The 24,973-nt window shown below is 35.6% G+C and overlaps 2 protein-coding genes across 2 annotated transcripts; both read left to right on the forward strand.

The window, feature by feature from the left end:
- Positions 1–12,946: 12,946 nt before the first annotated feature.
- LOC141844912 (ribulose bisphosphate carboxylase small subunit, chloroplastic-like) lies at positions 12,947–13,866 on the forward strand. The gene is made up of 3 exons (XM_074732887.1): positions 12,947–13,148; positions 13,219–13,350; positions 13,423–13,866. The coding sequence occupies exons 1-3, from the start codon at positions 12,972–12,974 to the stop codon at positions 13,669–13,671; spliced, it is 558 nt and encodes a 185-aa protein (XP_074588988.1). The 5' UTR covers positions 12,947–12,971; the 3' UTR covers positions 13,672–13,866.
- Positions 13,867–16,134: 2,268 nt separating this feature from the next.
- Positions 16,135–24,186, forward strand: LOC141845279 (uncharacterized). Its single transcript, XM_074733344.1, has 10 exons — positions 16,135–16,199; positions 16,492–16,839; positions 16,912–17,031; positions 17,752–17,831; positions 18,563–18,966; positions 19,607–19,782; positions 21,948–22,033; positions 22,426–22,559; positions 23,196–23,495; positions 23,827–24,186. The coding sequence occupies exons 2-10, from the start codon at positions 16,504–16,506 to the stop codon at positions 24,021–24,023; spliced, it is 1,833 nt and encodes a 610-aa protein (XP_074589445.1). The 5' UTR covers positions 16,135–16,199; positions 16,492–16,503; the 3' UTR covers positions 24,024–24,186.
- The last annotated feature ends 787 nt before the right edge of the window (positions 24,187–24,973 follow it).

Consider the following 24,973-nt stretch of genomic DNA (forward strand, 5'->3'; position numbering starts at 1 on the left):
TTAATTTTAAGTCATAGTTTTAACCATCTGGCATAATTAAGTTTAATATTTACTACTCATGAAAAAATAAGGAGCCTCCATAACAACTTTCAAATTTCATACGAAACGATCACCTTTTGAGAAGTAGATAAATCATTAAGGCAATAATTTAGGATTATGAGAACAAGTATGATAAAGTTATATGAAGTTGCAAGAACCATCATGAAAAGAATGTTAATGGCATGAATTGGACTGAGCACGACAAGGAAAGTAGTTTGATTATTTAAGTAACTAGTTACATTTATTGTTTCTTCTATATTCTTTGGTAAAATTAATATTTGTCGAAGAGCATTAGGGCAACGTGTTCGTGTGTGCTAGTTTAATTGTATAGTTTTATATTGATTGCTAGATCGATGCCTTACCAAAATGATTTCTTAAGTTTGGAATATTGCATGATTTGGTTTTGAATCATCAAAATGAATTGGATTAGCATGATTAGATACCATTGTGATCATCACATGAGTGAATTTGTCCAGATATAATGTACTACAAATATTCTAAAATAAACCTCAGTTTACACACATAAATAATTATAAATGTGTTTATCATTAATTTATTACATAACTAATGGATGCATCACTCTAGAAAATGATTATTACTGCTTCTAAATAGTGAAAAGGTTTTGAACTTATTAAACTAAGATAATTGAGACTTTTATTCTTTTCACTGTCAAACTTTAATAAGAAGAGCATTGAAGATTTTATCTTTATCTTTGATTTTCATATGAGACTTTAAACTATATTAATGGCTAATTGTAGATATATATGTCAAATGAGTGGACTTTCTTGAAATTTATTCTCATCAAGCACAAAGTGAATGATCTAAATGAAGTATTCTTGAAGAAGTTTATGTTCATTATTAGTATGTCAAAGTGACTTTCATCTTAAAGATGTTTAATTATAGCAAGGAATCAAACCTTTTCTACTTATCAATCTCTAAATTAATTATTTAAGTCTATATATAAAAGTCTTCTTATAGATTGATAGTTTGAATATATGATATATTCCTTTTAACTCTCTTAAAGCTAGGCTCTTCATATAGTCATCCCTGTTTCTCTCTTGATGAATCTCTCTTCATAGATTGATAGTTTGTTGATGATATTTAGGTTAGTTATGCTTCATGGCTATTGAAATCTATAGCAAAGCTTCTCTATATTATCTCTTTTAAAAAATTAGGAGGCAGAGCAAGTAATGAGAGGTATATAGTGGTAGAGTGAAAAGTAATTAATTAACCTGGTGTTTGTCCACGCGTGTCAGAGTTGAAGTTATCAGTCTAATATATATGCATCTGCCTCCATATACTTCAAATTGAACAGTGCGAATCAGGAGAGGCCCACCAAAATCTAACTTGTTAGATTTCTCACAGGCATTGCGCCACTGTGCTGTCTCCTCTACAGCCTTTTTAGGACCCTTCACAGATGATAACATCAATTGGATAGTGACTTGACAACAGTGCCCGGTTATTTCCTCCTCAACCTGACCTGCATGGACATCCAAACCATTAGCATCAAACAACATTAGTTTAAACCCTTAAATAACTATATATCAATGAGTGCAATCAGGGAAGAGAAACAAGTGAATATATATATAAGCTAGGGTAGTAAAGGCTACACGTACACTGCTTCAGGGAAGTGGTCGCGTCCATGTAGCAAGCGATTTCTCCTCAAATGATGTTAATGAAGGAATCAGGTTGATATCTGAGTGAGATCTCCCATTCTTGGAAAAAAACAACGTCATGCAGCTTTTCCTGCAATGGCTATTTGTGACACACTTTCTCTCTCAGTTTCCTTCTATTGTACATTGGGCAATCGGCTGCTCCTAATAGAGAGTAGTTATAGATCATATGATACTTTTTTGTACATTTGACCTAGCAAATTAAGAACATCACCAACGGCATGGGTTGCTCAGAATTCAGTCACTGCGTGACATATATGTAGCTGATGAATATATATAGATGCAGAGGGATTGGCATTGAATTTTTAACTATGTAACAGGCATATTGTTTATTGTTGGAGATGGAATGTGAGAGAGGAATGGAAGTCCCTAATAGGATACTGTTACAACTAATCCGGTTTGGGGGCGGGGAAGCAATGGATGACAGAGGAGTTGATCGGTCTCAGAAGAGGGGAAGAAGTGATAGGACGACGTACACGTACAGCAGCTGCTGGACAAGATAAAAGCCGATGGAGATGCAGCATGAGACAGAGAGAGAGAGAGAGAGAGAGAGAAGGACTGCAAATGGTCTGCAATGTGCTTGACGAATTAACACCCGGCCGGCAATGAGAGACAAAAAGAGGAGATGGGTGGCGGGGAAGGGAAAGATTTGAAATCATGTGAGATGGGGTCAGGGGAAGAAAGCTACAGGCGCAACCGGCCACTCTCAAACTGTCAGTGATCATGGAGGAGGAACAGTGGCTATTCTAAGTAATCTATCACATCTTTCTCACTCCCTCATCAATCCTGCTACTTGTTTCCTTGTCTTACTCCACGGGAAAAGAGAGATTTTGGGGAGGGAAGAGTGGTCCGCACATATATGTATGAAAGTAGAGAGGAAAGGAAACAGCCAAGGAAGCAAATGTACTACACCTTTCCCCAGCCAATTGGCTTAGAAAACGAATCAGCAATTCTGATACATTTATTAAGTTGCCGTTCAGGAACGTGATGAAGCCAATATATCTGCACAACACAACAAACCAGATTGTTAATCTACTGTTCTAACCACTGTATGACCTCATCATGGACAAGCTGGGTGTGTAATGTATATATATATATATATATGTAGCACCCACATATAATACGACAATGAACAAGTCAGAGAGAGAGAGTTATATCTTATAAAATTAGCTTCATTTTGTAGTCATTTATGAACTTAATTTGATCTAGATTGCACAGACATTTGTGAACTGTGAGGTTTCTGGCTAAACTCTAACAAGCTATTATATACCAGAGCTAACGAGATTGCTGATAATTAATCAGGATGAACAGGAATTTAATTTTAACAATGTATACGAGCAACAGGTTAATTAGTTCGTACTGAAAACAATGTATATATTTAACTAAAATATGCCCTTAATTAGGTAATCTTTGCTTTGTGAAATTTTAATTCTCATGGTATAAAATTTTTTGCGGATGGACAGAAGCATTCATGGCAATCTGATTCAATTTGAAACTTTAGGAACCGCAAGAAGTATGTTATCTAAATTATTGATCTTTAATTTGCTCTAAAACTATAAACAATTCTGAAAATAATTATTACTATTTAATGTTGTTTTCTAAAGGAAAACTTCTTATAAAATGTTAACGAATAATCTCAAGAGATGTTTGGCATTTTGAAAGAAGTTCTCAAGTCAATCTACGTACCAAATCTATTTGACTATGTCATTAAAATTTCAGGAACTATCTTACTCTCACTACAACATCCAAACACACTTTATTGCCTTTTTTTCTTCGAATTAACTGTTCTAAAGATGATTTTCTTGGCAGTATGAAATTCTGTACATATTAACAAATAATGGAATTACCTCCACTCACATCACATGCAATTTGTCTTCCTTTGTTTAAGTGGCTGACTAGACCATACATGGATATTAATTAATTACCAAATGGCAGCACAAAGTAATTTATCGCAAGAATAGTATTATAATCAGAAAAATATTGTTAATTAACAGTAATAATATCTTAGTTAATTACCATGGCTAGCTTGCATCCTAGAGTTGGCTAGAAAGATTCATCAAACGGATATCTCTCCCAGACATGACATGATATGTTATTCGCAAACTTTAGGTGTGGCTGGAAACTAGGGTTGATTCCATTATTTTTCTGCTAACAAATTCCAAGTTGAGATCAGACAATATTGGTTTTCCTGATCAAAACTTCTCGTTATATTTCCCTGAAAAAGCATTCGACACTTTTTATAGTGATCCACGTTGGGAAGATTAGTAGTTTCACCAGGTGATGCCTGAAATTGGCTTAATCTATCATGCCAGTTGCCATGAATAATCATTTCCCATTTTCACTCAGAAATGAATCCACAACATCCCTAATTAATTAAGTTTAACATTATGTAAGGAAGTAGTTCAATAAGAGTTGAGAACAAGTGCTAGAGAAAGTTGAACTAAGATAAGTATATAATCCTACTTCAAAATTTTTCTTGAAGTTAAATAGCTAGTAGCAATTGATAGATTGTGTATTCCCCAAATAATTTTCCTGGTAGATCCCTGAGAATAACCATGTGCATGTTGGTTGGTTTACTTTAGGCCATCAGTTTTGCTTGAGCAGATTTCTACAAGAAGCCAACCTGAAGCAAAGCCCCTAGCAGCTAGGCTCTCTACAAATTGGGACCTCAAATATGGACTCAGGAGGAAAGTGTTCAAATAAATTGAGACAGTACGTACTTACCAAATAGGTTACAGATATGTAGTTGACAACAACAGCACCATGAAGCTTGCTACATCAGGTACACACTGGGTAACCTATATATAGGGCTAGACTCCTATAGCATGCCCTTCTTAACTAAATACCCAAGCATCTGATCGCTTGGTAAGAGGTGCTCTTGTCCTTATTGCCTTGAACACGCCAATTTAATAAATATTAACAACCCTCATCATAATTCAGTACTGTTCAAAGGTAAGAGTACAGCGTGAACATATATATATATATAGATAGATGTATGATCGAGCAAGTGAAGAAACATTAACAAACAAGTGTGTTAGATTACATGCATGTTTAATATATAATCAATTGACTGCACATCCATATCGGCTGTAATTATTCATGCTGCTGCAGGAGGGTGGGCTCAGTTATAAATAGATATCAAGGCACAGTGTGAGTACTGAGACTGAGAAGGGAGTAGAGTAGGGTTTGTAGGGAGAGAGGAGCGAAGGCCAAGTCCCTCTCAAGACTGCTCCCCCACCCTAAACAAATAAAAAAAGCCACTGCTAGCAACTGATTCCCCAAAGCCAAAGAAACTCGTCTTCTACCAGTCACAGATACCAAGACCCCTTTGCCTCTTCCTGCTTAGAATATTATGTATATGAACACATTAAATGAAAAAGGAGAGGAGGAGCAAAGAGAGGGACTGGAGAGCGAGAAAGAGACGGCTGGGCAGGGAGAAAACTGATAGAGAACTTTCAATGTCTCTCTCTCTCCCTTCTCTTTCCACTACCCTCACTCACTTTAAAAACAAAGCCAAAGCCTTCTTTAGAGTGCAGTGGCACTAGCAAACTGCAGTTTTTTTTCCTCTCAACAAAACGCCACGCCCATCTCCTCCCTATTAATTCCCCATTCTTTCACTTTGGTTTGCCTTCCACTCGTTTCTTCTTGAGTGCAATACCATGTAAAATGCTTTCCTCAAGATATCATTTCTCACATGAAAACCCTTCTCCTATGTATATCTTCATGCTGCTTGCTTAATTGCAGGAGGCCAGAGGGGAACTCGCTAGACCTCAACAACTTGCCTGACGATCATGGAAAACAACCAATAGAAGAAAGCTCCATGACCACTGCTGCCTCAGCTCATGATACAGCTCGTGAGTATATAACTAGCTATGTATATGTATAGATTGAATTGAAAGAATCAATGGAATTCTTTTGACAGTAAAAAAGCTACGAAATTAATAAACGCTTTCCAAAAAAAAAAGTTGAGAGAAAAAAAAGGAGAGAGTCTATATATATATGAGTTCCTTTGTGGTAAGGTAATTCGCTTAGCCATGCAGAACGATTGAAAGAGATTTGATCCTAAGTTGCAGGGTTGAAGAAAAAGAAGAGTGGGGGAAAGGATGATTCTGCAAAGGTGTATGAGTGTCGGTTTTGTTCCCTCAAGTTCTGCAAGTCACAAGCACTCGGAGGTCATATGAATCGACATCGCCAAGGCAAGATGACCACCATGTTTATATATAGATGTTGTTGCACCATAAAAGTTGGAGAAGCTGGTCGATGTGACAGCATTAATTCTTCTAATATTATTTTCTCCTTTCAATTTCTTCTTCACATCAACCCTGTTACACACAATTTGATAATTTTGTTAGAGAGGGAGACAGAGACTCTCAACCGTGCTCGTCAGCTAGTTTTCAACAACGAAGGTCTTTCCACCGCTGCCATGGGGTATGCATATATTCTACTTTGACATAAATCCTAGCTACTTTAATCTCCTTAATTTGCTTTCAGTGAGTAAATAAATATAACTGCAGGTTGAGAGATCTTAATATTGGAGGCTTGCAAATTCCTCCTGGGGGCTTCCCACATGGAGATCCATGTATTCCTTACCGATCACCAGTCTACCCACCGAGATTGTCGACGACGATGCCACCGCCGAACCCTTCGCCAATGCAGCAATACTATCCTTCTTCATCGTTACCAGCCTACCAACACCCACCTTCTCATCCACCTGACGCCAACTACTACGTTGGCCATGTCCAATGTCCACCGCACAACCCCAACTACGGCTCCTCCAACTTCACTTGCTTCGGGACTCCTCTTTCACACAGCTTTCCCCTGGAAGGAAGAGACAGTGCACCTCGTAATCAAACGGAGGCAAAGAGCTGGGGATGCAGTTACGGCCATGCCCAGCACATGGATCCGTCTGTCGATCGCTTCCGGGACAACAACTTTCATGGTTAACAATTTTCTATCTCATCTATCGCAATTAAGTTAGGTGGACCATGTAGTACATATTCTTACTTGTGCTCTGAAAAAAGCAAATGTAAGGAAGAATGATTCCCTCGGCAGTAAGTTTTGTGGTTCATATATATGTGCTTAGCGTAATTATGTCTTAAACGTATGCTGCACCCTCTCTTAAGGTATGTTCTTTTGTCTTATCTTTGTTGTACTACGTTTTGTTTTGTTTTCTGTATTCATGAATTCCTCATGAAATCAATTTCTTGCTAAAGCAAAGTTTGTTTCTGTGGTTTTAACCATTGACGAAGGTCAAATCAAGAGATAACAACTTTTTAGTGGCTCACTTTTTTATGATAGCTAGTATTCTCTCACTCTGTCTCTCTCTCTTTCTCTCTTCAATTTGGGAAGGCTACAAGGCGAGGCAGTTGCTCAGGTGAAGGCCGCTTGTTGGGACAATAGGAGGAAAAGGCCTAGAGAATGAAGGCGGCAAAGGCGGCAACATGTTTTAACCTGTGCGCTTGCCTTGCCGACTATTGTTTTTAGATTTTCGGGCATGAGTTGTCAAGGCTAATGTTCTTAGAGTTCTGGGTGCTACCTACCGCTTTAATCAGCGACTTTATGCTGCACAAAAGCTTACCAATTAGGTGTTATGGGCAAAGCAGCCACCTAGCTATATATGAACTTGTAGCCTGACCCACTGTGTGTGTGTGTGTGTGTTTATGTGTATGTGTCCATGCACCTTCATCCTCAAACTTTAGTTTTCGGCAAAATTTGGGTTACCCTTTTACCCTCCAAAGAAAGACAAATATACCAAGAACAAACAATATTGGCACACAGTTCACAGGGAAGACTAAAGATAGAGTGAAAAGAAAAAGTTAAGGATAGATATTGTGCTTACTGAGAGCATGCATGGGCCTTCTTCGTCTTCTCATTATGCCTCCTTTCTGTGTTCTATGATTGGAATGCATGTGATTGCCAGACTCCAGGTTAACTCCATTGATAAATCTGGAAAGGTCCTGAGTCCACTTTTGACTTATAACCTGGCTTATTTTCTGAGGAACCCAGCCAGCATGTGTGGGGCATTCATTTCATGAGAGAAAAAAAAAAAGACAGCTTGAAGTTATAAATTTGTGGCTCTTCAAAATCATTTTAAAAATTAAACATGATATAATTATATATATTAATAAAACAAAAGGCATGCAAGACAGAATAAGTATGGTTTCTAGATTGCAGACAGAATACTGTTGTGAAGGGGAAGAGTAAGGTTCAACTTTGCATATTAGTTTTTGCATGAAAGTAACTAGTAAAAGTACAAATTTGAATGCATGCAAGTCGTTATTAACATCTTTAGGGTTGGCCCCAGAAGAGGCTAGCTGTAGATTGCTAGTTACTCATCACTTTTGTTTCTTTTGGTGCACAATCTTTTTCACATTTTGTTGGTATTAGGGTTACACCAAGATCCTAGATATACATTGTTCAGTGAATATGAACTCACACTTTGGCAAGCAAATGTGTGTATACTACAGCTAGATTATATATATATATATGTCTAATGATTCAGTAGTATGGATGACTTGACTTCATCAATAAAAAATCATACACCGAATTAAAAACGAGGTAACTTCTTAATTAATATGAATCCCCTAACTTCTTAATTAATGTTACATTTACTTCTTCAAAATAACTCCTTCACCTCCATCCTCATATATGGTTAATTATTTCATATGTAGCTGCACTAAGACTGGATATATGTAAAGCAAGCTAAAGAAAAGAAAGATATTCCTCAGAACTACAGTTAATCTAGCTAATTAAGCGTGTATATGGTGCAAGTTCAGCCAGAAAACTGGTCAACAAATGAAATAGTAAGTACTTAGCAAATAGCTTTTGTTTTCGATACAGTACTACATACTGAATAGTTAACTACTAGTAAGAAAATGATAGAAAATTAACGACAAAGAATGACAAATAGGCCAGCCTATAGTGAAAGAAAACTGGGAGATTCAAAACGTACATATACGAACCATTAAATGCAGCTTGGGCTATGACTTTTCTCTTGACCTGTGCCACTTTTCAGCCTAATGTATGATACTTTCGCAGCCTATACACATCTAGGAGGTCCCCTCATGTCAAGTAATGGTCCTATTGTGTATCATACCCTTATGATCTTAATTGAACAAAACGATTAGGAAACTAAACCTGCGATTTGAGATAACCAGTATAACAATCAGCACATATATCTATTTCGCCACCTTCAGATTTAAAGCACCTAAATAACTTGATGATAGTTATGGCATCGTTTTTCCCCTTAGATAAATAACATTATGATGGACCTTAAGGATTCAATTCAACAAAGGGCTAATAGCAAAGAGAAAAGGTGGAAAACAACTCAAAAATTACCCGAGATAAAGTTAGGAGGAACTGATAAAAGTGACACTTATCCTTTCGGCCTACTAATATAGCTGTAGCCTAAATCAGATGGATTTATTTTATTCATCACAGCACCTAGTTTTGCTCCAGTCCTTACAAGCAGCAAGTTAATGCTTTTGCATCTGCCACAAGAAATTACGTATCAGAAGAAAATTAATTTGTATGACTACCTAGTCATGGTAAATTTCTTTAACGAATACATAAATTTTTCCTCAATCTTTTGTAAGTTCTACTGAGTTACAGACAGAAGAAGACCTTTAATTGGAGTTCAGTAGTTTCCGGTTCTTTACATGGAGTGGAGTTCCACTACTTATGCATATGTCTTTTCTCTGTGGTCTCCACACCATGAAGGGAACTGGGGCTATAATTTTCCGCAGCTCCCTGCACATCTGATCTATATTTGAGCCCTATGGAACAATTGATACCTATACTCTTGTACTTTCTCCATTGCTGCACCGCTAGGAATGAATCCAAGACGCTTTCAGAGGCAATGTCAAACTTACTAAATGAATCTTGGCTACATCTGTCAGATCATCATGAGGAACTTTAATTTCAGAGTGGATGGAAAATTGAAGCTAAAAGTGCCTACCAAACTTTTGTTAGCAAACAAGTTTATCATATAATTCACATCATATGCTACCAAAATGGTCTTTGATTTGCAAAAAAAAAAAAAAGTTATTAAAAATCATTGTTTTGGTAATCTCCTTAGATTACTTCTTGTATCTTCTTACCCTATATGCATGCTAATAGTTAGTGTTCGAGTGGTACACATCCAGTTAGCTTAAGGTGAGATCCCCTTGATATGACAAAAATTGCTAGTGGTATGTAGCTTAACGAATTAAAGATCATCTTTATTAACCGATATGTCAGGCAAAGCTCAAAAATCTCAATTCTGGTTCATAATCCATCAAAGGTTAATTCAGTTTCACTAAACATGGTATTGGGGCATTTGGTGGCCATCGACCAAAACAGACTAACCATGTACCTTTTTTAGCACAGTTTGGCCGGAGACAAGCATCATCAGGAACAAAATGATATCTGATCTAATGCATCTTCAACGGCAAAATGAATACAAAATCTGTTTACTCTTAAGGGATTAACTTGGTTAAATCATCATCAGATGTTTGGCCTACCTAGTTAAAGGCAACCAATTGTATAGGACTGAATGCATTACTTGGTTGGAGTAGGCCTATACCCGGGCTATAGCGGATGGTCCACTGCGTGGAAAGGGAAATAAAGCTTGGATTTACATACAGGAGAAAAAAAAATTTAAGTTGCATAGAGGTGTGATGTAGCCCAGTATTAAGAGGTAATCAGTGGTCCGCCAGTGAATGCATTACTTGGTTGGAGTAGGCCTATTTAGCGGATGACCACTGATGAGTTAAGGTCGAGCGGGTTGAATTTGAAGGTGCCAAAGTGAAGGCTGAGATGTCCTTGTACCTACAGAGGATTGTTACTTCGTGTTGAGACTTGATCACCAAGATGGATTTAACAGGTTCCCACAAACTCAGAACTTGACTCAATGTGGATGATTTGGAGGCGTTCTAGGCTTATGTGCTGGTTGTAAGCACTAGGTTAGGGGGGGGGGGGGGGGGGGGGGGGGGGGGTAAGCTAAATATCATGTTATAATTGGGACATGCAGCTAAAACAGTCGACTAGCTAATCCCCTACCAAAACTAATACAACCCTTTGGACACATGTCGAGCTCCTATTATTGGATAAATAAAGCATAAATTTATTTCACATGAGGGTTAAATTTTTGTATGAAGTGTTCCAATATACAAGAATTAGTAATGTTGCTAGTGAGTATGTCGTGCGATCTTACATCATCTCCAGCCTTCAAAACATAGATAACGTCACTAATTTACAGAACTCAGGATATGATATTATCACTGATTTCAGAAAAGTAATGAAACCTTTAGTTGCACATAATTTGGAGAAGCCACTGAAAATTAGGCATAGTATTGAGTCAATTTATATGGCGATTTATCAAAGAGTGCACATAGATTTGAGAAATTTCTAATCAGCATCATACTTTGAGAATGATCAAAGGGTCCATTGATTTGCAAAGACCTTCCTGTTCTATCCCTTCTCAGTCCACTGTTTTGGTCCTAATCTGCTCTCATATAAGGTCCAATTTGGACTTGGTCTCCCCACATCACGTCCATAGTATTTCTTGATCAAAATTAAAATTTGATATTATATCTATCTTCCTTTCACTCAACTCTACAAGATGGGTGTAGGTTTGTAGAAATTCAAATAGTATAGGTCCATCAATGAATTTCAGTCAAAATTCATTAGTCAACTTAAAAAGTTCAGGTTTCACTCATTTCAGATTTTATGGATTTCTAAAGTTCTCTGCCTCAGATCAAGCTCAACATGCAAATTAATGCATCCTTTAGTCATTCTCAAAGTATGATGCGAGAATTTTTTAAATCTACATGCACTCTTTGATAAATCACCGCAATTTATATATAACAAAAACTCATCTCCAAAAGCCTTTATTACAACCAACGAAGAAGGAACATGCACCATACTGTACTGTCATAGAAGACTTAAACAGATTGATGCCTTCAGATACCTATTAGTGCTTCAAATAGGACAAGAGAATAAGGTGATCGACTTATAAACGATAGCAGAAGCCGATGCATTGTTAGCATATGCTCTCTTTACAATGCTCTTGGCATATTAATTAACAAAGATGGCCAACGTGATATAATACAAACAAGGATCTAATAATCAAATGTTGGCTTATATTTTTAATTAACAAAGATGACCAACGTGATATAATACAAACAAGGATCTAATATTATCAAATGAACATATAGAATTTATCGCTTACTCTATTTTTGGAACTAAAAAACTACCTCTACTCTCTTTTTTTCTGCACTCGTATCCCATGATTTTGATAACATTATGCTGAAGAATTATAAAGTATGTTTCAAATCATCCACTTATTAGAAGAATTCATGACATATAAAGATCAATGATGAAATTCCTTTTTTATCATCTGGCACGCTCTAATTAATACTAGTGTTACCAGTCACCCTGTTTCCGTCAAAAGCAGAAGGATTCAAGGATCGAGGCAACCACGAAAAGCTCATTTCTCTTTATTTTAAATGCAAAAATTCATGATCCAAAAAACATACCACCTTGGAAGCCGTCCCGACGCTCGCCAACCTCTGCAATCTCCTCGACCTTCGACGGCGATCTCCCTTCATCGCCCTCTCGGACAGCACGGTCAACATCCCCTTCTCCCTCTCTCTGCTCGCTATCAACCCTAATCCAATCCGAGGAAAAAGCGACGAGGAACAAAATGAAGACGAGGCGACAAATATAGGAAACGGGAGTAACGGTTTTGCAATGGATCCGATCCAATTACAATATGAATTCAGAACCTTGCAATCGCCATATTTCTTTTGTCGCTGCCACTTGCCTGTACGGGAATGGTCCGATGACGCTTGTATACAAAGTTAGTTGGAGAAGATCCTTATCCGCTCGCCCAACTATATAAATAGAATAATCTATTTTTTCCAATTTATTTATTATTATTAATAAGAAGTAGCAAACGGATATTCTGTTCCAGTAACTAACAAAAGTAGTGAATGGCATAGTGATTTTGGAGAGTGGAGCTGGATAAAATTTTTTAAAAATTTTAAAAATAAAAAAAAAATAAAAAACAGAGCATCACTCATTCAGCGTTAGCCAAATCCCGCGACGTGGCGCGCGGAGAGCGACTCCAAGAGATAAGGCCGCAATCCCTTCCTGTGTGGCGCTCGGCGTCCTCGCAAAACGAACGGTCCATATCGCGGGCGTTATCCTCATCCAGCCGTCCGTGGCCTCTTTATACCCAGGGTCCGCCGGCACTGTGAGCAGAAAAGCAAAGCGCTGATGGCTTCTTCCTCCGCCACCATGGTGGTCTCCTCCGCCGCCGCCCGCGCCTCCGCCGGCATGGTCGCCCCCTTCTCCGGTCTCAAGTCCCTCTCCGGCGTCCCATTCCCGGCCAAGAGGGCGAACGCGGACCTCTCCCACCTCCCCAGCAACGGCTGCCGCGTCCGGTGCATGAAGGCCCGTAGCTAGCCTTCCTTCCAACTCCCCGACCGATCCAAGAACTAACTCTCTGCCCGTTTTGCCTCAGGTGTGGCCGATCGTGGGGTTGAAGAAGTTCGAGACCCTCTCCTACCTTCCTACCCTGACGGAAGACCAACTGCTGAAGCAGATCGATTACCTTCTCCGCTCCAATTGGGTTCCCTGCTTAGAGTTCTGCAAGGTAAGCGCCATGCACGATCCATCATCGTCCTTGTTCAGGATTCGGGATGAATTAGGGTTAAATGGTTTGCAGATCGGATTTGTGTGGCGCGAGAACAATCGTTCGCCGGGATACTACGACGGGCGGTACTGGACGATGTGGAAGCTGCCGATGTTCGGGTGCACGGACGCGGTGCAGGTGGCGAAGGAGTTGGGCGAGTGCAAGAAGGAGTACCCCGACGCCTTCATCCGCATCATCGGCTTCGACAACAATCGCCAGGTGCAGTGCATCAGCTTCATCGCCTACAAGCCCGATGCCGGCGCCGCCGCCGAGTACATATGAACTGGGCAGATTTGAACTGATATATATATATGTTTGAATAATAATAAAACTATTAATTATATGAAGATCACTTTGTAATTCTGTCTGCCACTCCAATTTGTATTTGGATCGAGTACTTAACGGTCTATAAAGATATAATGTTGTGCTGTTGTATCGATAAACTTAAATATGATATTAAATTTCTATTTTGTGTGATGTCTGAACTTTGTATATATCAATTGTATCTGCTATTTAATTGGGAGGACCAAGAAAAAAAAATTTAAGTGGTAAGTTTTATTTATTTTATAAAAATGATTTATTTAATAGACAGATGAATTTAAGAGTGTAATATTTTTAAATTTTTTATCTGTCCACATTTTCTTTCTTTCATTCTCACATGGTTTAATTTTTCTTCGACTACTCGATGATAATATGTTGGATCGGAATTGAATTTATATAGTTCGTTTTTATTCTTATTTATTTTATTTTTATCTCTATAAGATATTTAATTTTCATCCTCATCCATATATTCATTGTTTTTCATTACAATCAACTATCCTTCAATAATGAGAACCCGTGAACAAGAGGAATTTTTTTAGATTTTAAAAAATACAACAAATTATTATACTGATTAATTAAAAAATAAGATATTTTAAAACATAAAATTAGGATATTCTTAATAAAATATTTTTTATTTTTTACCAAAAAAACAAGGATGGAGAATAATCATGCACGCATATAAAAAAGTTCCAAAATCAAATCAAATGAGCAATTAGTAAAAGTGGAAATGAAGGAACAACTATCCGGATTTCATCCTTTAATGTGCTAGCATGAGACCGGATCAATCACCTCCACAATTAATTAGTCTGTTTGTTTGATTGTGCTAGCCATCCTTGCCTGCTTACGAAGACATGTGCAGTGTCTTTGAAGGTAGGGTCGATTGGCTCGGGATTTGTTTGCTCAAGACTAGCTCGCTTCATCTTTTGTCACTGATTGAGTTTTACTTGTTGGATTGTCGTTTGCTTGCCCATAGTGGTCGGAGTCCATATTGATGGAAAGATGCCTAAAGATGAGCTAGTAGAGTTGTAATGAGATTGATAAAATTTTTTAACAACTTTGAATGATACTTTAATGATTTTTGTCCATTATATTAAAGATACTTAGGAGATGTTTAAAGATAATTGTTATATGTCCAAGATTATCAATGATTCCCAAGTAATTGAGCATCATTGTCATATCAACAAATATGTTATAATTCAGGAATATGATTAATTTAGCCGCCTAAAGTTTCTGTGATTCTGGAGGTTAATAAAAATTACCCTCTGATTTTAAAATTAAGTTAATTGAAATATAACATGAAACTTAATTAAAAGAAAGTTAATTAATTCAATAAATATTAATTTAAATATGTATAGATTTAAAAGAGATATTTTAGTTTAAATTTTTAAAAAGTAAAATTAATAAATTATATTTATTAATTTAATAAATTATTTTATTAAAATATATAAAAATTTATTTCAAAATTTAAAAAATAAAATTAATAAATTATATCTATTAATTTAATGAATTATTTTATTAAACTAATTATTTTACTAAAATACAATTAATAAATTATATTTGTTAATTTAATAAATTATTTTAATAAAATAATTATTTTAACAAATTATTGTATTAATATATATATAAATTTATTTTAAATTAAAAAATAAAATTAACAAATTAGATTTATTAATTTAATGAATTATTGTATTAAAATAATTATTTTATTAAAAATACATAAATTTATTTTAAATTTAAAAAATTATAAACAAGTTATATATATATTTTTATATATTATCAATTTATTATCATCTTTAATAATATTATTAATTTATTTTAATTTATTTTAAAGATAAATTAAATCAAAGGTACTAGAGTAAATATTAAACTGATTAAGTTTTATTGTCTCTAAATAAATAATTTGAACCAAACAATATTAGATTATGTTTATGCTTTATAATTTTGATTCTGTGATTATTTGATAATCATATAATCAAGATTATGTGTGATTATTTAACAATTATAAAAACATTCCAAGTGTGAATTTTTAATTTTATAAATATAAATAATTTTAACTTAAATATAGAATATTTCCATTGATTAGATTGTATTATTCTCTCGAAATAGTTATAAAAACAATGGTGATAAGTTGATACAATATTTAATAGATATTAAAATTGTAGTTGCTATTAAATCTAAACCTTGCATTTATTATTTATTTTAAAATTTAGTTCTAATTTGGCTTTCCACCTCGAATTCATTTATTGATAAATTGGAAAATAAAATAAAATATTTAAAATTGATTAAGTCCTAAACAATACAATAAATTTTATTTGAAAATATATAATTTAATTTCAAGGTTGAACTAAATTTAGCATCAGTATGCGGGTATATAATACAATATATTTCAGGGTAAATAAATGTCTATTTTCTCTCCTTGTTTTCGTCTGCGAACCTGCGTGGCCGCCGTCCCGTCCCCAAACCCTCGCGGGCTCCGGCGGAGACAACCGGTGAGTGGCTCTCTCTCCTCCTGTCTTCTTCTACCTCTCTTTGTCTATATCTCCTCCCTCGGCCTCTCCTGCGCCTGCGTTGCGTCGCCCGCATGAAGCCGAACACGGAATCGCATCGCCAGCGAGCGGCTGTCCGTTCCTAATTCGGCTGCCGCCCTCCCTTTTACCCTTCTTCTTCTCTCGCGACTGGGGCTGGGTGCCGAGATGTTCCGTGTGGCGGGCGGAACGAAACTTAAAATAGGCATTAATTTGCAGAACTTGGACAATGATTTATGCAGTTGCATCTTTGTAGATTGGTTCGAGAATGGCGCAGAATATCCGTAATGATGGAGGTGGTAGCAGCCATCGCAAGAGCCGACGTCAAAAAGAGGAAGAGGCGAAGGATGACAATGGAGTTTTTGCTACTGAGAACGCTGCTCAGCAGCAGATGGTACCAATGCTTCGATCTTGGAAGCGACAACGCCATCCAGATCGGTGTGCATCGCCGCCCTTGTTGCATCAACACAGGCAAAGATTGAGCCGCCTCCTCGACCAACTCACCAAGGCGCACATGTGGAAGGAAGCTAGCGGAGTCCTTAGCGTTCTGCTGCAGGCGACTCCTCAGGGAAGCTCCTTGTGGGAGGATCGGCGAAATTTCCTGGTTAGTTGCATAAAACTAACAAACTCTTACTTGCCGCGTGCCCCTTTTTTGATGCTAAGTGTCCGTTGGCAGGTTGCAATGGAGATTCAAAGGCGTTTTGCTGGAGCAGATAGCCATTATCAGACTAAGATCAAGAAGATCTATGATGTTTGGATGAGTAAGCTCCAGTGGATGAAAAAGCACCCTAAGAAGGTATCTTCTTCTTTTTTTTTTCACCTCATAAAGATACCTTGATGGCACAATTATATTAGATTATTTGCATTTGAATATATCTAGTCTAACTGCTACATACATTGTAGAAGCTTAAGAATGAACAAAGTACAAAAAGTATCACTTTCGAATTCAGATACATTCACGTAGATCGTATCAATTATGCTTTTAAAGAAATTAAGACATTTAACTAAACTTCGTGAACCTTATATGTTGCATGTGATGGTCTTGCTCCTTGAAAGCAAAGACAGTTACTCAAACTTTAGAATTTTGTTCATACTTACACTGTTGTTTTTCTCTGTTGCTTGTAGTTTGTAATTATGCTTGTATAAAACTTGACTTGTCATCATTGTCATTATCATCAACTCATGTGTAAATTTGGGATTGACCAGTTAAATCTTATCCCTCCATTGAGCTGCATGCAAGGTAATATTACTGATAATACTGTAGTTAATTCATATTTTGTTACAATATCAAACATGGCTTATAGATTTTGTTTATTTGAAATGATTTATAGGTACAAGAGCTTTTCATGCCTTGTCTTGGTTTCTTATAGATAAATGTCTATTATCCTTAATGTTCGCTGTACTAATTGTGCTTTTATGCTTATGACATTCAAGTTTCTTTGCATTTGGTTTTTGATATCATAATTGTATAAACATGTATCCTGCAGTTGATTTTTGCCTTGTTATTGTTGGGCAGAGGTACTCTGTGCTGTTGGAATTGGCTCTTTTTTCTATTTCACAAGGGAACATCGAGGAGGCATTATGTAACACAAAATTGTACGTTCTTTGGCAAATATTTGTGTGATATGCTTTCAAGTATAGAGTTATTAACTTATTCTAGCATTAGTCATTGTGCCATGTGAGATGCTTGCATCATTAAGAACTTAAAAGCGATAAGTGTTTAGCCAATCAACTTTAACTAGTATCACAACAGGAGGTTAGGAGTATGAATTGCCACTTGTCAAAAAAATATCTAATTGCATTGAATGTTGAGTTGAGGCTAATCAAGACAAGGACCCACCCCACACTGAAGGTGGAGTGTAAACAATATAAACACTCTTTTTTCCTATAGCTTGAGCTTTTGGTAGAAGTGGTTACCTAGCCAATCAACCTTAAGATCTTTGAACCTTGAGGGGAACTGTTAACTGTTAGGGACCTAAGTTAAATTCTATTGGCTTAATTGTAAACATCATTTATCACAAGGTTTAAATTGTAACTTTATATTGACAAATATAAATGTAAGTAAAATGACTGCCAAGGGGAAGCTGCTCTAATAATTTCCTCCATTGTTATCTTTATAATTGTATCCGTAATTCCTTTTAATTTCTTGATAAATATGTTTTGTTCTAGATATGATATAACTTTCCTACCCGTTGCATGAGAAAAACTATTATATGTTTTACTTGTCTATTTTGTAGAGCTTTGATCTATAAACTGATGGGAGGTCTAGAGTTGAGACACCTTGATCACGTATGCTTATATTGCACTAACATCACTTTTATTTTCAGTCTTTTACAAGATCCTGAGTCTGCGAATGAACCAACTGTTAACCTACTTCATGGGTTAATACTATACGAGTTGTGGTATTCTGGTCTGCCAGAAGACATGAAAATAACACGATCACAGATTTTTGACACAACCAACACTAATAGTTCTGAAGAATCTGATACTTTTGTCAGTTCAAATGAACATAATGCCATCAATGTTGAAGATGGAAACGGTTCTTCTATAGTGGCATCTGAAAGCTCAATTTGTGTTGAAAAGAATAAACTTGATTTTAAAGAGACAACAAAACAAAAAAATAATGGTGCCCTTCATGCCACTGAACTCTCAAGCAGATCTGATTTAAACGATGTCTCACCTTCAACTTCTCAGCACAACTACTCATCATGTTCTATTTTTCTTTCACGTGGTTAGTCTTTTCACTCTTGCTCGTGAACTTCTACATTAATAAATAAGTTTATTTTACCCACAGATGATACTTGCATTTGCATTTATATCTTGCTATACTTTTATGTTCAACATGGAACATGTCTGTGCTCTTTTGAAATTTAACTTGTCGAGAACTAATGCAAGTCAAGGATCTCTTTTCTATTCTGTGAATCCTTTACACGGCAAGTATAAATATGACTATACAATTATTCTTGTTGAATCTAGGTATTTTAAAACATGATTTTCTAAATCACCCGAATCCATCTTTGATGGGAAATCAAACATGAACTTTTAAACAGACAATTTTGATTACCATTAATTATCTCTAAGAAACCAGATGGATATGAATAATATGATGCCTAAATGAATGTGTTCAATAACAATTTTTTATGTAAAAATTATCTTCTCCTCTGTGCTTAGGCTTTTGATTTATTAAGGGATAATTTTATACATGCCTTGTAAACATAGTATAGTAGTAAGAAAAATGCTAATCTTGGTTTTTTGTGTTCTTTCTAAAATTGTTTGTTTTTGACATGAAACTAAGCATACTAGACTTTTGCTGCCAGTGCTTCAAACCAAATTGTGCTTTCATTGACTGTAATACTAATTTACCATGAAAGGATTGGAAAAAAGTTTGCTCCCTTTGCAATTTGATCACGTGAAAGAAGACCTAGAGCATGTCATACACTCATATAGAGGTTTGGTCAATGAACAATACAATGATGCAGTGAAGCATTTGAGGCTTGCTCTTCACTCTACACCACGGTTATGGGCTGGCTTGATGCCTCTTGTGCAGGTATTTCAGCCAACACTGTAATGATTAGAAAGCAAAATGAGTACGCCAATTTTATTTCTTTGTAAATCTATCAATGTTTCTTAATCAGATTCTAAATAACTGCATAATTCATTTATTTCATTATTAACAATCACGAATAATGATGGGTGTGGATGAATCTTTATTTTCAATCAAGAATACCCATTGTTGTCGAGATATATTGCAAATTTTCATGTGCCTAGATCTTGAGTCAGAGTAAAATCCATGTCATTGCATGATATTTTGCTTAGAAAGTTCAACCAACTTGATAGTGTCCCTTCTGTAAATGTTGTGACTGTCTTTACCAGTGAGAAGTTGTGTCTTCACTGGAAATGCTGAAGTGAGTACACATGCAAAAGTATAGAACAAGGGAAGGCCACCAACTTTAGTGATACTTTATTTTGGATATCTGGTCATTCAAATGTAGTTAAGAATTAAGATTTCTATTAGTTCTGTGTTGTTTGTTGATCTCATACTATTTCCAATTCTAGTGGGATTTTTTTAATCTCTTCTCTCTTCAATAGTACTTCTCTCAACCAAAATTTGCTTGTGTTAGAAGGCTTAGTGGGTTAGTGCAAATGTGTAGATGTATTGCATGTTTTCTTAGTGAATTTTAGTTCTGACGGCTGCCTTTGCCCTTATTGCAAGACAACTTTAACGTATACCTTAGGATTAAGATTAAGCTAGCGCATGGAAGTATAAGGTAGCAATCTGGGTGGCTTTATGCAACTGGCTCTTGATGGTAAGATTTGTCAGCAAAAATCTCCTATGCTTTGTTTAACAAGGTGAAAGACTGTATTGAAAATCTCATAAGGCTTGAGTTTGCATACTAGGTAAATCTATATTAATGTTCTAATCATTCCGAAATTTTCTCCTAATATGCTTTAGAGCTTAAAGGATTTCATAATATTAGTTTGTTAAGCTTGTAAGACTGTTAGTGTAGTCTTCTTTTCCATGATTTATTAGGCCGTTAGTTATTATGATTGGCCTTACCTAAATGTTTATGTTCGTTTATATAATACAGCTTAGTGCTTTTTCTCTCTAACTACACTATCCATAGTTTTCCCTATTCCAATGGAATCCTTGGGAATGTTTTAGAAGTAGCAACCTTGTGGGATCTACCTGGACTAGTCCTCTAATCCACCTTCAACTTCATCTGCCTTCTGTAACAACTAACTCCCTGTTGCAGCGGTTTGTTGTCGTTGACCTGCCCTACTATCACATGCCCTAATCTCTCTTTCTTCCTCTATGCTCTTTGTTCTGTTGGTTACAGTATTACATATAGATTAACACTCTTTTCTAGTCTCTTCTCTTCTTTTACTGGAATATTTGTTGGGATTTCATTGATTCCCTCTCAGGATTTTATCCTCATTAGTCTCTTTTATTAGTAGTTGGTGGAACACAATCTATCTCCTCCTATAATTCAATTTTTTCATCATTTTTTTCTGTGTTTTATAGATTTTGTAATATCTTTAGTTTTTAGAAGAAGCTGAAGTGATATATGCATTATGTTAGTCTGAAGTGCAGATAACCTATAGCTTTACCGAATGTCTCGATGTGATTTATTCTTTATCTTTGTTTCGCAAGCTAAGCATGATTGATCTATGTTCCAGTTTGAAGGGTATAAGAATAAGTAGTGCCATACGTCTCGGTGCATTAGTTGTTATGATTGAGGCTCTCAAATGTGTGATAATCTACATATTGTTGCAAATGTTCTCTTTTGTACTGCTCGTTTCCAATCAATCTTCTCAAATTTGAGATAACATTTGGCTTCTGTTTCCTGAGAAAAGTAATCGATCATATTCTTTCCACATTTCTACAAACCATTTGAAGTGACTGCTGTTTAACTAGATAGAAATAACCACTAGCTATATATTTGGATTATTTCCTTCAACCATGGATTTATTTGTCGGGCTACTAACTAAAACCATTTGTTTGCTACTTCCAAACTATGTTTTGCCTCACCATTATCATAGTAATAATGTTGAACATGACAATCATCCAGATGATACTTCTCAAATTTACCCTTTGATGTGCATCTAACTATATACCAATTTAGCTGGATGGAGCATTATTAAACCCTTGATTGGGTTCTTTTCAAATTTTCTTTTGTGTATGCTCTCTAATTATCATTTCTTTTTATGCAGCTACATCTGCTTGGTGATCGTGTTGAAGAAGCACTAAAAGAACTGGACGTCTGCTGCCAGAATTGTGATTATTCACGTCCTTTCAGGTTCTATTTTGCTACTAATATTTATTTTATTTATCATACACGGTAAGCTTTCCCTGAGTTTAAAGCCAAATTTGTTAGTACATTACGAAACTTGAAAGAATCGTAGGTGGATAAAAATGAAGAAAAAGTTGGGACATTTTTCAAGCTTTTCTTTTAAACTTTCACTGTTTAGTGTTTTAACTACAAAGGTGGGAGAAGAATATTGTTGTTTTCTCATCCCATTCATTCACTAAAAAAACTGAATAAAATACTAAAAAACACTCTGATTTTTTCTATAAGTTAATGAAATGTAGTGTTCAAAATAGCCATTGAAGATCCTTGACTTTATTATTTAAACGTCATGAAAAAAACCTTCGACTTTATTATTTGTACAACTCTTGTTTTTCTTCCAGATTGAAGGCTAGAATTCTTGAGTGTTTTCAAAGCAATCAAGTGGATACTATTTGTTCCTGCTATGAGGCTGCACTGAGAAGGGATCCCACGTGTAACCAATCACTTCAAAGGCTAATCAAAATGCACAGAATTGGTTCGCCCTAAGCTTGAATATCTTTTTTGAATCTTTATCTCACATGGATTGTCATTCTAGACATTTTTTATTGTTGAATACGTAACTGTTCAAAAATCCTTCTAAGAATCATATATATCAGGATTTATTATTTAAGATGAGATTTCATGATGTTATTTATAGGAAAAAGGTTAGGTGGTTAAATTGAACATGGTTTACTGGAGATTAATGTGATTATCATGCGCTTCATAGAATAGAAAAATATATATAGTCGGGCTGTATATTTGTTTTAGGAATAGTATAGTGTTTGGAAAATACAACACGTTTGAAAATTGATGTATGAGAATGTTGAGATGGATACTTGGGATTTCTACAATAGATAATTTGTATCATTCACAAGCGGTTAGATAAAATGAGAGAAGGGCAAGATAACATAGGCCATTTGTAGATTCTATAGAATATAAAAGATTAAAATAATATTTGTTTGACATAGTATTTTACTCATCACCAATGGATATTTTAGTCGTTGTCACTAAGGGTCGATTAACTGTCTATACAACTTGAATATTTGTTTCCTTATGTATTGGTCTTTCAAAATTCACTAGGTTCTAAATTAAATTTCGGACCAAGTTCTCATGTTTTCATGTTCTCTCTTAGGCAACTATGGCACTATACCTCTCTTCGAGATGATAGTTTTGAATTTAGACTCTACTGATGGGGAGTCTAGTACATGGGAAGAGTTCGCTTTGTGCTTCCTTAAGATACTGACGTCTTCAGCAGGTGATTTTGAAGATCACATATCGATAAATGGACAACGAGTTTCAACAGCCGTTACGTCTGATAAAATTCCCCGAGTTTATACTGAGGGTCAAGAAAGAAAAAATTGGAAGCTTCGCTGTAGATGGTGGCGAAAGCGCCATTTCAGCATGCATGTCTATTTAAAAGAGTTGCAGCTCGGTAAGCTTTCTATATGTTTTTTTTTTGCCATTTTAGCTATAAAGTCTATGCCTAAGCGCACACACAAAGTCCTGGTGGTTATGTGGGGTTCATGGAGCCAAATTGACCTAAATTTTCTACTTGAATAACTCTTTCTTCATTGTCAAACTGCAATTTTATCCTCGTGTTGTTTGCTATATCTAAGTTCTCAACTATGAGTTCTTACACATTCTATTCTTCTGCAATTCTGTTCCGTCGTAATCTCGGAGATAAAATTCCTTATACATTCTACTCAGTTTATCCAGTGTTTGCTTCATATGTTTTGCTCACCTCTACATGTTTGTTGCAACAGGTGACTGGAAACTCATGGCCTCGAAAGCGGCATGTGCCTCTCATTTGTACGGTCCACATTTCGAATATGTCGGAGAAGTTTATGGTAGTCTTTCCGACACCAACACCGAAGATGCTTCGCTGGTCTCATTTCTGCAAACTCATTTGAAGAACTCAACGAGGTTAGACGAAAATCTGGGATGCGAAGTGTATCTATAATGAATGACGTGGCTATCCGCGAAATTAATTCCTTTTGATGCATCATCTAGTTTAAGTTATTATTTAGTTCAAAAAACACACAAATTCCAGCTTTATTTTTTACAAGGAATTTATTCGTACGTAAACACATATCATTTAATAACTAATTAAGGACTTACATGTAGTTGTGATGTTATAATGAATTTGGGATACAAATCAAAAGGGCGCTCAACTCATTTTATATCAATCATCGTAATAGCGTCTCTTTTTTATTTTTAATTAAAAGAATAGCCTATCTTATTAGTAACTCGTAGACCTCGACCTACGGGCCGGGTCCAGCCTGGACCCGGCCCGGGTCAACGAGCTGAGTGGCCTGCCGACCTGGTTAGCTGGGCCGGGTGGCCCGTTGACCCGGTTAGCCGGGCCGAATCGGAACTAATCAGTAAATCTTTCATAATATTTAAAATTTTTTATTATTTTAATTAATTTAATTTTTGATCAAATTAATCGATATTATCAGTTTGTTAGATTTTTATTTGAAAATTCAATCGTAATTCAAAAAAAATTAATTTAATTTGATTTTGATTAATTTAATTTGACTCGGTTCAATTTTAATTGAATATTCAGTACTACTCGTGGATGTTTTTTTTTACAAAATAAAAAAATAAAAATAAAAGAGAATTTATCTTCTATAAAAATATTTTTATTTGAATATTATTGAAGCTAATACGGTATACTAAAATGTTATTTTATTTTTTAATTTATTTTAAAAATATTTTTTTATTAAATGTTTTCTTAAATTAAATAAAATTAGTTAAAACTTTTATAATAGCTATTTTAAGTAAGTTTTGAAATATATTCTTTGTGAAAATAGAAATAAAAAGAACTTTTGATTTTAATTCAAAAACTAATTTAAAATTCAATATATTAATATAAATGATGATTAAAATTAAATTGTCCTAAATTTTGTT

Source organism: Curcuma longa, chromosome 14 (assembly GCF_044706935.1).
Source record: "Curcuma longa cultivar G26 ecotype Majalengka, Jawa Barat chromosome 14, ITB_CL_G26_1.1, whole genome shotgun sequence".
Taxonomy (NCBI): domain Eukaryota; kingdom Viridiplantae; phylum Streptophyta; class Magnoliopsida; order Zingiberales; family Zingiberaceae; genus Curcuma; species Curcuma longa.

Bases quoted from the DNA above. Each gene is read 5' to 3' on its own strand.
- LOC141845279 (XM_074733344.1), top strand. From the start codon at position 16,504: ATGGCGCAGAATATCCGTAATGATGGAGGTGGTAGCAGCCATCGCAAG. The intron at 19,783-21,947 runs GTATTTCAGCCA...CTTTTTATGCAG, and splicing joins GCTTGATGCCTCTTGTGCAG to CTACATCTGCTTGGTGATCG. The intron at 23,496-23,826 runs GTAAGCTTTCTA...TTGTTGCAACAG, and splicing joins TTTAAAAGAGTTGCAGCTCG to GTGACTGGAAACTCATGGCC.
- LOC141844912 (XM_074732887.1), top strand. From the start codon at position 12,972: ATGGCTTCTTCCTCCGCCACCATGGTGGTCTCCTCCGCCGCCGCCCGC. The intron at 13,149-13,218 runs GCCCGTAGCTAG...GTTTTGCCTCAG, and splicing joins GCCGCGTCCGGTGCATGAAG to GTGTGGCCGATCGTGGGGTT. The intron at 13,351-13,422 runs GTAAGCGCCATG...AATGGTTTGCAG, and splicing joins CCTGCTTAGAGTTCTGCAAG to ATCGGATTTGTGTGGCGCGA.